The following is a 19,748-nucleotide window of genomic DNA, read 5'->3' as shown; positions in this document are numbered from 1 at the left end:
TATAGTTGACGACACCTGTTCAGTGTGACCAGCGTAAAAAGTAATCTAATAACTCTCAATTCAGGAACAATTTTCAAAAATTCTCGAACATCAAATATTTAAAGTACAAGTATAAATAGTTTTAAATTAGCACATTTGATGCACTCGAATGGTAAATAGGAAAATAATAACAAGTCTTACAATTATTTTAGGATCAAAAACCACAAAACATGGGAATAAATAATGCATTACTCAATTTTGTACTTGTTATTAGATTAGTTTTTACCTTTGCGTTCAAAACTCTGGACACACTGCACCTGATCCTACTTTCCTTCTTTTTTCGAACAGGAGCTGGCTGTGTGTGTGTGTCTGTATGCCTGTATGCGTTTTACTGGTGACTTGTTGTTGTTGGTTTTGGATCCAGCGTTGAAGATTTTGATGTTGGTCCTCCTGTCTATATCCAAATTGTTTTCCTCAGTGTGGGCCGCCCTGCATGTGTGTGTGTGTATCTGTGTCTGTCTTCAGGTGTGTGTTGTGGTGTATCGGCTGCTGGACTGCTTGGCTGCACTGCTTGCGCTTAGAGGCGCTTGGGCACCGTATCGGCATTATTCTCAGGCTCTTCGTCCTTGGGCGGCTGACCACGTTGCTGCACGGGGATCAGCGAATTACCATTATGAAATCGGATCAGATCATAGCGAATGGTTGGAAAAACAAGCGATAAAAAAAACACGCGTACAGGAAGAAAAAAAAACGTGGAAGATAGGAGAAAGTAGAAAAAGAAAGCGGAAGAGAAAGAAGAAACACACACATCAATATGAATTCAATCAATTGTGGGAGTAAGTTGGTGTAAATACAACCGTCTTTCCAATTTCGGCAGAATCAAAATTAGTGCAAGTTCACGAATAAGTTTTTGAAAATTTTTATAAATTCTTAATCGAAACAGTAAAATTGTTTTAGTATTTACATGTTGGGGAATGTTAATTTTAATGCAAAACTAAAAATTATGAACTTGATTTGGAAAAAGTTGCTCTTTAGATGAGGCATTTGTTTCTTTCGATATGTATTTGAATGTTTTGTTAAATGTATGAAATAGTACAATTGCATTAAGAGTGACTCAGTCAACTTTATTTCGAAATTGGAAAACGGGTTGAGATTATAATGGCATGGAATGGCATCAGGATATTGATCTGAACCGTGAATGTCTATACCAAATGAGTTGGCCGAGCCAACGGAAAAGTTCCATGGGAAATCCGGGAAAACGGAGCGGTGATATGAGTGTCCTTCTAAATCTCCAAATTCTTAGCAATCTTCATTATGTGTGTGTCTCTGCGTCTCTGTGTGCTTCAATTAATTTTCCAATTGTGTTGTTTTATCTCAAAATTTCTGTGGTACTCTCGAAATCTCTAGAGATTTAAATAGTTCAATAGTTCTAATTTTTTGAGCGCAGCAAAAATACAGTAAAGTCAAAAGTGTACTTGAAAAATGCATTTGGTTTTTATAATGTTAGGCTTACATAAATGAAAAGATATTTGAGAAGTGCTGCAAAGTATGGTTCTAAAACTATATATTAAGTGATTAAAACAATACCGCTGCAAGCACCGGATTAATATTTTCTTTTTAAAATAATATTATTAAATCTCTAGAGCTTCCGCCCTCCCAGGTGTAAGTGTAGGGCTTGTGATTTTCGGGAGTTAGTGTTTTTTATGTCCATGGAAATGGAGAAGCAAGCAGTGCCGAACTTACTGTATATTCGTATGTGTGTTAATGTCGGTTAAGGTGCACGATTGGGCCCATTTAAGTTAAGTTAATTAAAATAAACCAATAATGTATAAGTTCAGCATATTTATTTGTTCATTGCCATATTCGTTTCACATTCGCATTAGGATCGGCGGCTAAGCAGGTAATTTGTCGAGATATATATATAAAAAATGGGACAGGCGGGTGCTGCAGCAGCCAGCTTCTGTAAGCACAGGTAATATGAAGCAGTGTGTCGTCGTTGGTGAATGGATCGAGATATATTAGCAGTAGAACTTCTCCAACTATGTGTTTGAAAAACTCATTATCTCGTCGAACTGGCAATCCTAAAGTAACATCTATTTGAACTCTATTTTCAAAGACTAAAAAATGTCTGGCAACACTAAATTTCAAACTGTCAAACTGATTCCTATCCTTTTTAGCTTTTGAACATTATTTTTGCAACTTTAGGACTCGAAATATGCATTTTCTGTGTTAGAGAAGTTCGTCTGTGGAAAATGAATTGACGACGATCACTCGGCCTCTGCCTCGGGATCAGGACGACTCAGGATCTCCTGGCAGAGTGCAATGTAGTCCTTGAGGAATTGCAAAAAGCGAAGCATATGGAAAAGTGAAATCAAATTAAAATGTTACACGAAAATACCCATGAAACATAAAACACTGCTGCGACATACATATTACAATCCTTGTGCGTGCGTATCGAAAATCTTACATGGAAACAAAAGGTGCAGCCACTCACAATTCTACAAATCAATTACGGTTAAGACAATGGGCCCAATGGCAAATATAACTAAGTGTTAGTAAAGGGCAGAGCGGCACTTTTTTATGTTTGCAATGAAAAGAAAGATTTTCAAAAATAATATAATATTTTCTTGACTTTATCTGCAAGTGGATTGTGGGATGTTCAAATCGAAGGGGCGCGAAATGATAGACTGCGTTTAGTATTAAATATCAGTTTCGTTTTTATTTTAGTTATTGTTATTATTACTTTTGTTCTCCATTATTTTCATTTCTCGTTTCGTTTTATTTTCTCATCAATTAATTGTAAACAGTTTTCTGCACACGTTCAGATTAACTTATCAACGGTCCTCGGCCTTTCTATCGATCTCTATATAGATTTTCATATATATATATATATATTTATACTTTATTTCTAATTTTCTTAAAAAACGTTCTTCACTTCACGACTTATTGTTTGTGTGTTTTTTGTTTTGCGTTCTCCTAATCACGCAAATATTCATATTGATCTTAACAAAAAAAAAATCAAATTCAATTAATTCGTTTTGGCAGAAAAAATGCTATTCTCTATATTATTACAATTGGGTTATAATGCTTTTGCACACAACATACAATACGTTTAGAGTTAAGAATTAGAAAAAAAAAGAACAACAAGGGGAGGGCGAGTTGAATTTAGTAAAATTTGAAAGGGAAAAGTTTCCAATTTTGGACCCTTAAAAAACTAAACTATACCGATTAATGCCGCTACAACTGGAACAAAGCCAAAGCTATATATGTATTATGTACGTTCCGTTTTTTTTTATGTTTTCTTTACTTTACTGAACGAACACACACATTCTGCAATGAAATTTAATGCTGGCTTCAGATTTCAATTTATTTATCATTCGTTTTCTTATTGCGCTTTTGATTGATTGTTGAACACTGCTACAAGTTTGTTATTGCTTCTGGGAACGATAGGGCAACACTTGCCGTAACTATCGGTTGGATAACAGTGTGTGCACATCATGGAAAGAAAAGGGATCCTTCTGTCATTCTTTCGCTTTCCGCTTGTCTGTGCGTGCTCATGAGTGTGTGTGGGTGTGTATGTGTGCTTGCTTCATTGTGTGTGTGTGTCTGTTGGAATTTTGGGGCTTGATTCGTTCGGTTCGTTGCTCGTGTCCTGCTGCCAATCTTCATCCTCTTCTTCGATCCACATCCTTATGTTCCAAGCGGTTGCTTTTGCTTCCGTTCATTTGCATTCATTCTGTGTATGGGTGGGTGGTGTTAGGGGGGTTTTGCGGTATCTATGTGTGTGAGTGAGTCGCTGTGTGTGTGTAAATTAGTGGGTGAGTGGGCGTTTGGTTGGATGGGGATGGCTGTACTGGATGTTTTTGTTGGTTTCATTAATTTTCGTCTACTTCTTTGGGAGTTGGGGTTCCGGTAACTTCTTTCCTTCAGTAGCCATCTTCTTGCAGGCGCCTACTCTGGGATTCTTCGAGCGTTTGATTGGCGCATTGGGCTATGGATTTATACAGGGTTTTATTTGCGTTGTCGTTTACATAAATGCTGATCGGTATTTGTGTTCTCTATTATTTGGAAGTACTATGTTGCTTATATCGTTGTTTTCTCTACTTTAAATTAGTTTCTTCATACCTATCTCTATACTTCTAACTCTCTCTCTCTCTCTCTCTCTCTCACACACTCTCTTTTTCTGTCTAATTCGAGTATCCTTTTTGTTTGTTTTGTTTTCTTCTTTTTATCTTTTTTTGGTCAAGTGTTGCACCGCCAGTGTCTTAGAATGTTACACAAAACATACATAAATACATAAAAAGTGAGGAAACGAACATATAAAAACACATTTAATTGGTTAATTGACTGAAGAAAATAATCTATATATAAGCGCGTGTGTGTGTGGGCGTTTGTGTGTGTGTGTATTTAAGAGTTATGCATGTATAGTCCTTGAACTTAAACTTCAATGCGAAGGATATTCTGCTCAGCGGTAATATTAAAATGTAACACAAATACATGTTTCTGAATATTTTCATAAAGTTTAGATCAATAAGTAGTTGCAGTGTTTTAAATAAAAAATCAACATCGCATAAAGTTCCACATGTCTGAGTGCTTAAGGGCTCTAAATAAATCTGCGTGTGGCTGTGTGTCCTTTTATCTATTTTGTTTCGTTATACATTTTCTTCTGTTTCTTTTCATTTTGAAAAACAAACGCAGTTGGTTTTTGTTTTTTGTGTTGTTTTTTTTAGTTTTTATATTTATATAAATGAAAGCGCCTAGCGTTTAAAAACCTCAATACAATTGTCTCTCCGTCTCTCAGTGTGGCTGTTGTTGTTGTTGTTGTTGTGTGTTGCTGTCTATCGGTCTTCCCGTTGTAAACTATCATTTCGATTTATGTTTTTGTTTCGTTTACATGCAGTTAAATGGATTGTTTGTTTGTTGTTGTATTCGTGCGTATGTGTTTGTGTTGTAGTATTTGTTGTTGTTGTTGGTGTATTTATTTTATTAGTTTTTCTACACCCAATTTTAAGAATCGATCGATTGGAACGATCGATAATGTATCGATATTTTGGTTTTATTCAGACAGGCAGAGACATGATTGTATTCATAATCATATTCAGGTTCAGGTTGTCGATCGGATTTTATGGATGTTTGATTTGATTTGGTTTGGTTTTTTATTGTAGTGGTGGTGGTTGGTTTGGTGGTTTTGTATGTGTGGGGAGAGAAAACAAATAAAAAAGATATAATATATTTATATGCTTAGTAGTTGAATGATCCCTTGGTGGCTTTGTGTTTTTTTTAGTCAATATATAGATTTTTAGATTTCAAAATAAAATACAACAAAAAAGATGAGAGAGTGGGGTAAACGGTGGGAAGGATACTAATAGCTAGTTATTAAGTTTTAAATTTACCGCTCGTAGTGGCATTTTAAAATTGGCTGCTGCCTGCAGCTGAATTTGATAAGCTAAGCTGTGTATTTTAAATCCATACAGCCTATGTGTAGATCAAGTTGTCGTCGTATCGGGCACATAAAACGAAAGAGAATGTATCAACAATGTGCATCTATAGTACTGTATTGGGAATAAATCTTACCTTGGAACAAACTGATTAGTAGGACGCTTGGGACGATATTCGGGATGCACCATGAAGAGCATGTGTGGAAATCCAGTGCCGAAATAGGCGCCATCGGTATGGTGGTGACGCGACGATTTTGGTGTGTACACGTCAATGCACTTGGGGCAATAGGTCTTCACCATTGCCTCACCGGGGATGTCCGACAGACCTGAGGATGATAATCAAAGGATTAGAGCAGTGGCAGTGAAACTTAAAGAGCTAGATAAAGCAGGAATTCATTGGTGGAATCTGGTACACACATATTTAACTTGATTCAACTCAACATGATATGCATAGTGATCACAGAAATGTTTACGATTTGTGCATGCATTTGATTAAAGTTTGTCCTATTTGATGGATAATAACGTTTAGGGAAGTTTCCATTAAGAATGAGTTGATTTCTTCTGGGTGTAAGATTTCATGGGAAATCCCCATTGATATGCTATTCAGGGAACTAAATTAGATGTTGTGCAAATGATCGCGTTGATAGTTTCTGGCTATGTAATTGCTAGGCGAAGCTTAAGTTTTGAAAAGCACGAGGTTCCTCGTGGATGTGTTGTTCTTTTTAAGATTACAATCAATTTCGCGCAGAAAGATTAGTAACTATTTATAATAGCTATAGGTAAGATTGATCAAGGATCTGGTTACGCACCCAATGGCAGCATGGGCTGACTTTCACAGTAGACACGTGGACAATGTCCGAAATCGCCAGTTTGATATTTCTCGATCATTTGAGCGATGCCGCGATTTGTTAGTATATATCTGGCGTGTATGAGACCGTAGAGCATCTCGGCGGCCTGCTCGGTCATGTCGGACTGCAGGGGATTGTCCTCGAGCTCGTCCTCTGTGGATGGTAATGCGCATTAGCTACATACACTACGACAGCCCATTCCGATCTTACCCGGTTCCAAGTCCAAGATCATGTCCAATGCTTGGCGATAGTTGGGTACCTGCTCATTTAAACCAGTTAAATTGAATTTATCCTGTATGTAGTCCTCATCCACCTGGAAACGAAAGCGTATGCAATTAGGATCTGTACTGGATCTGTACACTATATCGTGGGTTATCTGGGCATGTGTGTACAGTTGGGCACGGTATTGCCCCACCTTGCGGCACACACACACACACACGCGCGCGCTAAGGCAGAGATTGAGGGCTGCACTTTGCAATTGTTGCACTTACAGCGCGCGCTTAGATAACGCGATTACAGCGAACAACGCGGGTAATTCGTCGTTGATGCTGATATGATCATAATATCTCACCTCGCAGAAGAACTCATTGCCACGAAGTCCACAGAACCAGGTGACCCAGGAGACTTCCTCGGAGCTGCTCATTTTGCTGCAAAGATAAGCGAATGGAGTTGCTAATTCATATTTTCATCGTTTTTTGCTGACAAATTATCCTGCACACGCATACCACACATGCACACCGCACTCACACACACACACGCAATCATGGCACACACACTAAGGCAAACGCTCACGCACTATTACATACATTAAGGGGATTATTTTGCGTAATTTGGAGCTGGCGTGCGAAATTTATTGTTAAAATATCATGGAACGCAATCTTGGCACTTTCTTGTCTACCCACCCCCCCTGCTTTCTTTACGTTTCCTTTTGGTTTCGCTTCTTGTTGCTCGCACACACCACACTCTCTTTTTCCGCTTTTTTCTTCTTTCCTCCTCTTTTTTTTTGGTTGGATTGGTCTTTCGGGGTTTTTGTTTTCGGTTTTTCGTTTAATTCGCGTTGCTTGTGTAATGTTACTAGTTTTCGATGATCGCACCGTTGAAATTGGGGAGCATAAAAATAAATTTTTATACTCGTATTGTGACAATTGACAAGCGCTCATACAAAATGTGCCGAGCAGCAAGAAGAAGCACACACTGTTGGAAATTGAAAAAAAAAAGAGACACATATACAGGGGCCACCACACGCACACAAACACAAACGCACACCGCGAAGCGCACACACGCACGCCTTCACACTGATGAGCGCAATCCAACGCACACCAACTTGCTATTCTGTATTTTTCCCGCTGCGGCTGTCTTCCAGTGGCCAGCACTCACCTAAATTGTTAATAATTACGCAAATTGATTGACTTTTGCACTGCAGCTGAACCGGTAAAGGCAAATATTGTAGCGAAGACGATGATATCAGGTATGCAATCTCGACTATCGATTACCGCTGTCCTGCGCTGTCAGCAGGCAATTGCCAATCGATGTGGCGCCGTGTCATCGCTAGGCGATGTATCGGCTAATCAGGGTTGCGCGTTTCGCAACAATGGTTCGGGAAAGCAATTAATCAAACAAAACGCGGAATTATTTCTTAAATAAAAGCAAGCCAAATATTATAATATGGTTTATTATCAGCATTTAGTTGGCTGTTTTGCTATTTGTCAAACAATTTACCGATTGACTTACTACTAATTTTAGGGTATTTTTTCATTTAGGTGTATGGTAACACTATATTGAATGTTTTGAACGTGCGTTTTTAAATTTGAATTATCGACAAAATAAATCGGTTATTCGTGGATTATTTTCTCTTAGTTGATTGATTAGATCGCTCGAAAGTTGTCAGAGTGAGAGCGAAGCGAGTTGCGAGCTCAGGCGACAAAGCGAGAGAGCAGTTTGCAACCTGCTTTATCGCTTCAACTCGCTCAGAGCGCAAGATTGTTTTTTTGTATCCTGTGCTTTAATTACCGTTTATTTTCAAAGCACAGTAGCTCGTTTCTCGGAAAGCTCTCACTCTGCCATCTTCTCGCCTTGCTCTTATCTTCTTGATTCGCTTCTCGCGCGCACTCTGCCGTCAGGCTTATTGATAATTTTGAAGATTTCCTTGGCTCTCTGGCGTCCATTCACCACATAGGCCAGCGGATCGTCTCGACTGGATTCCATTAGATTGTCGCACGATTCCTGCCCGATGTTGAACATAAAGGACGTGTCGATGTCCTGCGGCAACTTGCCGCGCAGAAAGCTGATCTCGTTGTCGGCCAGCGATGTTTTCCTCGACAAAAGCAGGGCGGACAGGTAACGTGGTTGCTTCTTCTTCTCGGCGCAGTGCATCACCAGGCCCCACGTGTCGTAGTCCGTGTCCAGAACGTATGTGTTGTAGATGCCCTCATCTGCAAGGAGGTATCTTCAACTACATGCATATATAAACATTTCCATCACTCACAGATGTCCTCCGTATGCTGCCAATGTCCTGGCTCTTGGAATTTTGGTATCATCCAGGTGATGTTGCCCACGAGCTTCTCGCGCAACGGATCCTCCGCAAATATGTAGCTAAAGTTCATCGTTATCTAATTTAAATTAAGGTATTGAGGTATAATTTGTGACGGGGAAAGAGATCCTTGCTGCCACTCACATGTTGATCCTCTTTGGAGAAGGAAAAGTGACTGCGCATGCACGCGTACTCCGGAAGTTCCTCTGTAGATGCGTAATACTGAACCACGTGCCAACAGCCCATCATGCGCTCCAAGTCAAAGTTCTTAATGGCGCCCACCTAAACGGAAAATAAGATCCAAAATAAGTTAGATAAGTATTTTAGAGAAGGTCTTTATAATGTTATGGTAACCGAGAAACAGGAACATCTCTAGAGATCCTTAAAATATTATTTATAACGAGATCTATTATACTTTAGTATTTCGGGAGTCTTTTTCTATTACCTATATATATATACATACATTAGACAACGATGTTTTCTGGTTAAGATTCACATACATATCTTATATTTATTATCACCTTTGAGACATTGGTGCTTTTGAATGGGTATTTAAAAACCCTAGTGAACGATCATTATTATGATATTTGAGGAGAGGTCAGGGCTGCTAATAAATAAGCCCAATAAACGTTTAGACCACAAATGCCTCTTGGCTAAAATCCCAATTCAACTTGGCTAGCTGCATGTGTGTATTTACATAGTTAGCCCTGGCGACCACAAAACAAAACAAACTTCGGTTGGTGAAAGAGTCGAAGAAGCGACAGACGACGAAAGCCGTTAGCGCTGTCACCGTGATTGACTACTGACAGTTCATTGAGGAGTCAGTATGGCCGTCTCTCTCTCTGCGCCGCTGTTGCCGTCTCTTTCTCTGTTTTGGAAGACGCGACGCGCAGACACGAGATGCAGACGCAAGACAGCCTCTGATTGATGCGCCTCAAAAGCGCATTGCACCGCATGTGCTGCCCCCCCTTATCCCCTTTTCACTGCACTCCCTCTTTCGGCACTGTCTTCCCGCCATCTCTTTCTTCGGGTCTCTACGTGCGTGTCTTTTGTCTATTATTGCTGATTGTTTTCTGGCTTTTGGCTCGCTTTTCGGTGTTTGTATTCGTAGCAGTATTTGTCGAACTGCACCTGCATCAAAGTGCAATTGTCGCCGCCAACGGAGATGCAGACAGCGAAGAGAGGGGAGCGAGCAGAAAAGAAGAGAAGAGAAGACAAGACAAGACTCAGACGACGTCTGAGCCACTTAGAAAGTGTGATTGATTTTGGCATCGGTGTGAGCCCATTTCTTCTGCCTGGCTCTTTCTGCGCTCGCTTTATGTCCCATTCATTCTACTCGCTAGAGATGGAACGTTCCCGTCAAACGTTGGATGATTTCCAGTGGGGGAGGACACAGGAAAGTCTACTATAAGACCCATAGAACTATTATAACAGAATATTATCATAGCTTTGAGGTTAGAGGTTCATAGCTTTTGCCACAGAGTCGTTTGATTTAAGGAAGTTCGACTGTAGGCGCTATTTTTTTTCTACCAGCTAACTAGATGGTGCCATCACTAGCGACTTGAAATGTGTCACAGTGCGCCCGGCATATTGATGAGCCTTTGAGTTTGACTCGCTTTTGGGCTTGGATTTGAGATGCTTTCCTCCTCCGGCGGCTGTGCTTAGAATGAAATCGAATCGAAGCGTTGCCAAAGAAAGTGATCCAGTTAGAAGAGGCCGGGGACGTGACCAGGGACGGGAACCTGTACATCCAACACTGCACCTGCGTCTGACTATCTAATGGATTGCCTCGCCTGTCTGCCGTTCTATTCGCTTAGCCAAATTTATAGCCCGAAGGTGACCTTAATATCTGGTTGGTTGGTTTAAAACAATTGTTCTTATTTTCTCTAGGAATTGTCTCAGTTTTAGTAATAATTTGAATTTCATAAGGGGCTTTTCACTCAGCAAGATTACATCTCTATCAAAAGTCTGAGTCATAGTATGAACTATATGTACATATATGTATGCACTTCAATGTTTAGTTGACCTTGACGGGAGGGGCTAGTGGGTGATGTATTTACCTTTGGACACCGATTGCTGGGACCTGAGCGCCTCCTGGTTTGATGGGCATTGCTATTGTGTCGTGTCCACATGTTGGCACCGACTGGGTCGAGCACAACATCCAGGATAATTATGAGCACGGCGGTCAGTAGGAGCGATCCATTCCTGCCCATGATCGCCTCCATTATTCCGGATGACGGTGAGCTACAATTGTTTATTGTCGTTGATCTTCCGGCGGTTTCAGACGCTCGATCTCCGTTGCGCTGTAGCTGGAACTGTTTTCGATGGCACTGCGCCATCTCCGCGAGTAGCGTGCGACATTAGCAGCCAGCAATGAGTACACTCTAAAAAATCTTGGCACAAAGTGGTGCAATAACATTAGTTTTGGAAGAAAAGTCTTGGAAATCTCTGTATCATCACAATATTTAAGTGTCTTAATCTAGGGTTCCAAAATAATTCCTTGTTCTACAAAAGACAAATTGATTAGCTCTTAAAATGATTATTATTATTAAATGTTGAGAGTTGTTTCTTCGAGTGCACAACAAATCGGAACGCAACGGATTCGGATGTTTTTGCGGATAAGGCGCCTCTTCTTATTGCCACAGAATTCTATGGGAATAGCTGTGGCTGGGTCATTATCGGGTAGCTGGAAATAAATGCGACATTACTGAGCACTTGGCTCGATTTTAGCCATATATAGGAGTGGATTTGAGCGGAAAAAAGTAGCAGTTGTCGTGCCATTCATTTACAATATAATCAATTGAGTTATTAAATTAAAAGTATAACATTTGAGAACCAAGATATGGTTGGCTCCACCTTTCCAGTAATTCCTTTAATCGCTAACACCGAAAAATTAGCGGTTTTCCAAGGCGATGCCATCTCTTTTCAGCAGTTTAATATTGGAACTTAATCAGTCGCCGTTCCATTTCTCCTCGCTCCCAAGAGCGCGGGTGAGTTAGTCGCTCTTATCAATTATAACGTCCGTTTGCCAGTAAAGTCCAGTCAACGCCTTCCAATGCGCACATACCTATATATGTAAACATATACATACACATATTTGCAGGCTTGCATGGAAATATATAGAGTCTGGGGAACGCGAGTAGGTATTTTTGGCTGCATCTTGTTTTCACTTGTCGCATGGATGCAGATTTCCAGATTTCCAGGCAACTTTCTCGCCGCGGAGAGCGAAATTTTCGGGGTGGCGAAGTGGATGCGGAAAAGAGCGGGTGAGAGCGGGGAGTGTTGAGCGGTGGTGAGTGGAAACAGGAAACATTTTAATAGCCTGCAAATTTATTCTTTACGATCGCCAGAACGAACAGCGCGATCCGCTGGACACTTTCTCTTTATTGCGAAACGAGTTGCGCGGCATTTTCACGACCGGACTGGAATGAAACTGGACATCCTCGAAGGTTGCTACTTTTGCAGCCGCCGCCGCCGCCGCCGCTTCTTCTTCCGCCTGCGTCTGCAGTTTAGCTTCTTTTAGCTTCGTCTCTTTTTTTTTGCTTTTTTCTCCCATTTCTTTTGGAGCCGTCTGGTTTTTTGTTGGCCAGCCCAAAAAAGCGGCGCAACTTTCGTCGCCGCATTGCGTTGCGATGCGTTAGCGGCCAGTTCCGGCTTCTACGGCAGCTCCTTCCTCGCCCCTTCCATCGCCTTTCTCCCACCTTTCGCCACCCCCCTCTTCTCTGCACCCCCTTTCGCTCCTTCGCAGACGCACCGAAGCGAAAAGCGGCTCTTAATGCGGCAGCGAGACGAAATGAAACAAACTAAAGCAACAAGTGCGCAATCGAAGAAATGTCGCCTGCTCCTTTCGCTCTCTCGCTCTCTCTATTTTCTACTCTCTCTGCACGCGCTCTCTCTCTCTAAGTGGAGCTTGTGCGTGCGTATGTGTGCGGATGAATGAAATCCAAGATCAAGGGCGGATGAAGGACAGGATCAGCGGGGAGGAAGATAGCGAAACCGAATAAGTAGGCCAACATTCCGAAAGACCTTAACCCATATGTGGGCGAACATTTTGAAGCCTATTCAAGTAAACAGGATATCATGGAGATATTCAAATATACTTTCAAATTCGAATAATTAGTTTTAACTATAATAAACCTATAAAATAAAGGTTAGTTAACATGTTATAGAACTATTTGGGTATTATCAAGTTCAGCCAAAGATATTTACTATGTTGGAATACCAAATCAGAAAGTGAGCTGGCTTAAAAGTTTAATGTAATATTCGAACTCACTTATAACATTTTGAGCAATAGCACTTTAGTAATCGCCAGTTTCTCTCAGTGTGCTCATCCGGCTACCCATTGCGTTTTCTGAATGAACGACTCTGGCTGAGATCTTTCGGCCACGCCAGCCGATCATCCATCCATCCAAACGAAATGACCACATAAATGGGGGTCTGTAGCCGGAATCGGAATGCCTCACTCACTGGGAGTGCCACACCCGAATCCGACTTCGAATTCGAGCTGCCATCCAAAAACTGAATGGGGCAACAGGTGGGGCAACTGAAAACTGAAAACTGAAATCTCTGCAGCCGGAATCGGAATCCACAGGTGAGCTTGAGCTGGAGCTGAAGCTGGAGCTTGAGCTACAGGTGACAGTCGACGGAATGTCTGGCGCGGTGCGGTGCGGTGTGGAATGTCAAACGTTTATTTGCCGGTAATTAAATTTGAAAATGATTTAAATTTCACCAGCGAATATTCCAAATAGGTCTTAACACTTTCTTTCGCAGCATCGCTGCGTTTGGTGTCTCTTTTTTTTTTTTTTTGCCAATTGCCCACCCGCAACCCATCCAGCTGAGTCCCCTTCCCCCCCTTTTCGAAGCTCCACCCATGGGCAATCCATGGAAGCAATCCGGCTGATTGGAGATTTGTTTTCTATTTGCAATTGATCGATGCTCGCCTGCCAAGCAATCCGCAACAACAGCCGCATAAAATGGCAAAAATAAAACGCAACAACAAATTGGTGGAATAAAAAAAAAAAAAAAATTGAGCTGGACGTTGTTGGATGGTGTCCACGTCCGGTGGGTTCGTTAATGGCATACCGAACTTGGGATCAGATCGATGGATTATGGTAGCAACTTTCAGCTGCCAAGACAATCGACCTTCTGGATTAGCGATAGGCAAATTTCTCGTTTTATTGCAAATATATATATATATATGTATATATGTATGTACATATATATTTTACATGGCCATTACTTTTTTTAAAAGTAGCTTGCCAAGCTCATAAAGTTAATAAATATGAAATACATATTAGAAACAAAAAACAGAAGGTTTAGATGCATAAATTAATCTTATCTTAAACGTATAACTTAACATTAATATATCCTACTAATATCATTTCATCCTACTAATAATAATTTCCTCAATATTCCACCAATTTCTTGCAATTAGTTGCAACTTCAACCCATTCGTGCAACTAAGCCAAGCTATTAAGATCTTGGCCTTTGCAAGTAAATCAACTTTTACCCACTCGCGGCACTCCGGAGCATGATTCTGGAGTGCAGTGGTGGCCATCAGCTGCTCCTCCACCAGATCTCGAGTGCGTGTGGCTGGGAAAGCGTGTGGGATTACTTGGAGTGCCACACTTGCTGCCACATGATACACCGTAGATCATGGCTAGTTTTCGCTGGCCGTTGGCTCAATTATGCAGAGACACAAGCTCGTAAATGCTGGAAAAACGGCGTGGTATCCATCGGTGGGGGGATATGGGTGCGGATTGGGGTCTTGGGGTTTGTGCGTGCCCTTCCCATGGCCACCATCCATCATGCGGCGTCCAAGATCGTCCGAAAAAGAAAAAAACATAGCCCATCAAGTGGGTTCCGTTTTGTTTGCGCATGCGCGGCGCATTCAGCATCGATATTTCACGATCGTCGGTCTGCGGCTCAGACACTCGCCTTTTTTTTTCATTTTTTTTTTTATTTTTATGGCGATGGAGTAGAAAAATAAAAACAAAATGGGAAATATGGGGGAAGAGGATGGAGCCGACTTCGTGCTGCTATTTGGTGGTCCGCGATTTTGTTTTCATTTGGAAAGTGGGTGTGTTTGTCTAGCTGTCCGAATGGCCGGGCTCCCAGACTCCCCAGCCTCCCCAGCCTCCCCATCCTCACCAGACTCGCAGACTGTGTCCCCTTCTCCAATGTCAACGCTGTGGTCACTACTTGGGCGCTTCGAGTCTGGGAAAATGCCTCCTCTGATGGACTGGGGTCAACTGAAAACTGAAATCTATGGGCCCGAAGAAAGGAAATGCGAGGAATGTCGTGGAAAAACGAGGAAAGTGATCTACGATGCTCTTCAAACTGATCTTCCTAATATGAGTGGTAAGTTCAACGCCAGTTAAGTGGCCCATCTAATTTACGATGACATTTTGCATGATCTCTAAATATTTGCACTGAGTGTTTAACTATTTTTTGGGTTTCTAATTTACGAGTGAAAACTAAATTTATTATATACTTAGCAAGTGAAATATTAGACGGGCTCAAAGCAATTTTTAAGTGTGTGTAATTAAGCAATCTTTTTTGTTTTTGTATCTCTCGTATTTAGAGCAAATTAAGTTGTGCCTGTTGCAAAGTGTTACCCAACCCATCGATATGAAAGTTCAAGTTCTTCGTCTCATTTCCCAGAAATAAAACTTTCATGGCGAGAATGTAGCTCTTAAAAGTATCCGAAAAGTGTATATATTGTTTTTTTTTGCGGAACTTTCATAACCGACTCGCATCGATCGATCGACGGATCGTACCCATCCAGCCATTCAGTCCGCACCTGAAATTCCATTCGATTTCCAGGCTGAAGATATGGCCGCGGGCCAAGATACTCGCTCGGATATGCCGGGATGCCGAGATACGTACTCTCAGATACTCCGAAATACTCGAGATACATATGTACATGCGTGTGTGCTGCTGGCTTAGATTGCCGAATTGCAAAGCGGATCGAATCGAATCGGATCGGATTGGATCGGATTGGATCGTATCATATCGCTTGGAATCGGATGAAGTGGACTAGGGGCTGTGGAGCCGGCGACTGGTTCGACTGAAGAATCTTTTTCGACAGCGGCTAATTGACTTTCAATGTTGTTTTATTTTTCTTTCGTTTCGTTTAATTTCATTTGAGCGTTGTCGAGGCGAGAAAGTGAAATTGATAGGCAGACAAGTGGCTCTCCCGGCGAATCCGAGCTCCAAGCTCCGAACTGTCTGTCAGGCGGCGGGCATCCGAATGGGATTCTAAGGAGGCACTTTCTAAGCCTCCAAAGGCATGAGTTGGCATGCCGCTGGCCGTGCACGGCGAGAAAATGCGCCGCAATGGTGTAAGCAATTCGAAACAAATCACTAAGAGCTAGTTACGTATTTTAAGTTGTAACTATTGTAACACAATGGAAAATAAAATGAGGAGCATATAGGTAAACTACCAACTTCATTCTGTGTTTTTTTGCGTTTCTTATATATGTTATAAGCATTATTACTGCGCTTTTCTCGCAGTGCAGCGGCGGCTGCGGCTTTAACCCCATTCTGCTCCCTTGGGTGGCGGCTACTTCGCTTAATATCTCCACACCCACCGCGGACAAAAAGTGTCTTCTCATGGCCTAATGGCAGCTATTGCTACTGTTTGCTCTTTTGCCGCCTTGTGGCGACACATGCTGCTGTTGCAGTTGCACTTGCAGCAATCGCGGTTGCTGCCGCTGTCGTGGCACTTGTTGTTTTTGCTGTCGGCATTTTCACTTTGGTCGATATCTGCCATTGCCACCTTGTAACCCCTCTGGGCGCTGGCCAAACAGCCGAAAGGTTATACCAACAGCAAGCAGCAGCAGCAGCGGCAGCACGTTGCAGTTGCAGCAGCACGTTGCAACAGCGGTAGCGGCAGCAGCAACAAGCGCGACAGATGACAAACGCAGGCTGTTTTGCCCGGCGATGATGAAGTGTCAATGCAATGAAAACTAAACCAATAAATTGTGAGAGCGACCCAAATAGTTGGCTAGAAAACCGGCGTGGCGAAGAGGATTTTGGCCCGTCAACTTATGTATGTACATATACATATGCAGGTGCATGTGTATGGGTGTACTATATGTTGCATTAGCCTCAGATGCAACGCAAGAACCGTAGAATCCCGATGGACGTACTTCGACCTGCTCGTTTTCACCCAGACCTTTTGCAACGCAGCACAACAAACACATGTGCCACCACATTTGGTCAGCCAACAAGCCCACAAAATAAGAAGAAAAAAAATGGGAAAAAAAACACACAGAAGAAGAAAATAAAAACGGAAAAAAAGTTGTGAGAAATTGAAGCGCAATTCAAGTCGGCGGTGGATGGTGAAAGTAACAAGATACTTTTAATAAGACATCTCGCGATGCCGCTTAAGATGCGTGAGGCGTGCGACCAGAAAAATCCAGCGAGTTACTGCCCTTCTTTATATGATATATGCCCATCGTGCCAGCCATGCCAGCATGCCACATGCCACATACGTATGTACCCCATGTGCTGCACTCGGTTCTACCGCACAGATTTGGCATTGAATGCGAATGCGAATCATCATGGATCATGCAAAATTGACCAAGTAATTGACCAAGTTAGCAGACGGTAGACGGCAGACTGAATGGCGCGTGTTACTTAATGTGTGCAATGCGCAGCGATAGACGCCACTTTCTGGCGGAACCGGAGCAGCTTTGGGCCCCGCCACTGGTGACTCCAATCGAAATTACTCCAATTTCGAAACGGGTCTTTTTGATCATATTTAGCAAACAGGAATGAATCGCGCGAGGTGGACGCGCCGTGGCGCCCCTAAAAACTCAAGACCGCAAAGTGGAATTGAAATGGCGATGAAATGCCCCGGAACGACATGGGATCGTCATGGGGCGGCACAGTGGGTCATTGGGCCATTAAAATGGCCATCCAGAGATTATTGCCTCCAATGTGCGAGTGTCGATTGATCGTGAAAATGTTAATTGATAAATTTACAATTCATTCACGGTTCATTAAACATAATACTGCACATTAAATGGACTATTTCGAAAACAATTACTTGAAAAAGCCGTGAAAATTTGATAATTTAATAATTTCGTTTCGTAAATTAGTATTTTGTGGAGTAATAATGGTCGTATAGTTAAAAGAATAACAGTTTTGAAGAGACAATTATCAATACTTCTTATACCAATCACTTTTTGAAGGATTTTGAAAAAATATATTTTGGGTCAAAATTTGCATTTTCGGTAAGGGGTAACATCATCAAAATTTGCAAAAAATGGGTCAAAAATAAAATTCCAATTTATGAATACAGTTTGAATCGGAATTTAATTACGAGCTCAACGAGATATGGCATTCCATATTCAGACTATTATTTTTAAAGTTTTGGTCAAAAAACTGATTATTTTATTACGGAAATTCGCAAAAAGGGTTTTTGGAAAAATCCGCTACTTGTGAAGGGTCTTTTCATCATAACTTGCCTAAAAATGGTCATAAAGATAAACCAATTGCTGTTTTTTACAGCTTATTACCAATACTAATTATCCCTATCACTTTTTGAAGGATTTTGAAAAATTAAATTTTGGGTCGATTTTCGCAATTTTGGTAAGGGGTAACATCATCAAAATTTGCAAAAAATCGCAAAAAATTTGAATATCCATTTTTGAACACAGTTTGATTGGAAATTTAATTACGAGCTCAACAAGGTATTGCATTCCAGATTTGGAAGAATATTTTTTATGTTGTGGCCGAAAAACGGATTTTTTTATTGCGGAAATTCAGCAATTCGTAAAATTCGATATTTGCGAATGGAATTTTCTTCATTACTTGGCTAAAAATGCTCATAAAGATGAATAAATAACTGTTTTGAGCAGCTAATAACCAATACTAACGTTCCCTGTGACTTTTTTAAGGTTTTAGAAAAATTAATTTTTGACTATATTTTCACATTTTTGGTAAGGGGTAACATCATTAAAATTTGCGAAAAATGGTCAAAAATTAAAAGGTCAAATTTTGAATGCCAATCGATTGGGAATTCAATTACGAGCTCAACGAGGTATGGCAATCCATATTTGGACCAATAATTCCATTGTTCTGGATCCTGGACAATCAGGAAACAAGGGATATGAATGTTTTTGCCCCACTGTGCCGTCTGGTTATCAATTGGCTTCGTTGTCGCTGGTGTTGCTCAGTTGCTCATCCTATTATTTCAACGAGAGCAAGTGGCGCACAGTTGTTGTGCTTGTTGTTGCCTCAGTTGCTGGTGTTACAGTTTTTGTTGTTGCTCGACAATGCCAAATGCGGCAGTTGGCAAAAATATTTTATGGAAAAGTGGAACAGTCGATGAAACATTACAAGGGGAGTCTGCATAAGAAAAGTCCAGGAAAAAGCCACGATATCTCTGCCGCACTTGGGTGTGTGTGTGTGTGTGTGTTAGTTTTTACGTATTCACTGCCACCCAAGCCGGCCAAGCCACCTTGCAACACCCAGTTGCCACCCACTTGGGGCGGCGCAGCGTGCGGCAATCGAAGGGCGCCCACACACGCGTTTCCCCGCTGCTCGGCTTGATTGCTTGCCACAACTGGAGCATGGGCAGTGGCCAATAATTGTGGAGTCCGCGTCTTGTGGGCTTGGTCAGTGGCAAGCAGGCAGAAGGCTGGCGGGGAATAGAAAGTGCAAACAGTTAGAGGACTTGTGCCACATGCAATTGTCAACGAAGTCGTCTGCTGCTTCTGTAACCCAGCGCAACTGAAAGTTGTACATACATTCATACAACTAACTGCTGCCCAGTGTAAACAAACAGAAGGCTGGGGGAAACCAACTGGCGACGCATGCCACAAGCAGCAGCAGCAGCATGGCCCAAGCAACAACATGAGCAGTATCTGCAACAACAATAGAAATGGCCAAGGCAATGCTGCTGCGGCAACATTTGGGCCCAAAAAGCGACACCAACAACTG

The 19,748-nt window shown here is 41.6% G+C and overlaps 3 protein-coding genes across 8 annotated transcripts; 1 reads left to right on the top strand and 2 right to left on the bottom strand.

Moving 5' to 3' along the window:
- Positions 1-314: 314 nt before the first annotated feature.
- Positions 315-7,766, bottom strand: LOC117148237 (casein kinase II subunit beta). Of its 6 annotated transcripts, none has more exons than XM_033315536.1 (7): positions 7,643-7,766; positions 6,837-6,912; positions 6,476-6,578; positions 6,227-6,418; positions 5,554-5,743; positions 5,373-5,454; positions 315-625 (listed from the first exon to the last, which is right to left on the bottom strand). In XM_033315536.1, exons 2-7 carry the CDS (start codon positions 6,906-6,908, stop codon positions 557-559), a joined length of 708 nt encoding a protein of 235 aa, XP_033171427.1. In that variant the 5' UTR covers positions 6,909-6,912; positions 7,643-7,766; the 3' UTR covers positions 315-556. The 6 variants fall into 6 exon arrangements, with proteins under 6 accessions (XP_033171427.1, XP_033171429.1, XP_033171430.1 ...); XM_033315538.1 differs by lacking the exon at positions 7,643-7,766 and adding an exon at positions 7,360-7,453; XM_033315539.1 differs by lacking the exon at positions 7,643-7,766 and adding an exon at positions 7,168-7,189.
- Positions 7,767-7,921: 155 nt separating this feature from the next.
- LOC117148179 lies at positions 7,922-12,450 on the bottom strand. Its single transcript, XM_033315447.1, has 4 exons — positions 10,856-12,450; positions 8,940-9,077; positions 8,751-8,874; positions 7,922-8,697 (listed from the first exon to the last, which is right to left on the bottom strand). The coding sequence occupies exons 1-4, from the start codon at positions 11,132-11,134 to the stop codon at positions 8,345-8,347; spliced, it is 894 nt and encodes a 297-aa protein (XP_033171338.1). The 5' UTR covers positions 11,135-12,450; the 3' UTR covers positions 7,922-8,344.
- Positions 12,451-14,812: 2,362 nt separating this feature from the next.
- Positions 14,813-15,480, top strand: LOC117147772. Its single transcript, XM_033314807.1, has 2 exons — positions 14,813-15,155; positions 15,379-15,480. The coding sequence occupies exons 1-2, from the start codon at positions 14,897-14,899 to the stop codon at positions 15,462-15,464; spliced, it is 345 nt and encodes a 114-aa protein (XP_033170698.1). The 5' UTR covers positions 14,813-14,896; the 3' UTR covers positions 15,465-15,480.
- Positions 15,481-19,748: the final 4,268 nt, after the last annotated feature.

This window comes from Drosophila mauritiana, chromosome X (genome assembly GCF_004382145.1).
Source record: "Drosophila mauritiana strain mau12 chromosome X, ASM438214v1, whole genome shotgun sequence".
In the NCBI taxonomy this organism is placed as follows: domain Eukaryota; kingdom Metazoa; phylum Arthropoda; class Insecta; order Diptera; family Drosophilidae; genus Drosophila; species Drosophila mauritiana.
Note: the sequence above shows the minus strand (reverse complement) of the source record. Positions and strands in the feature narration are given on the sequence as shown.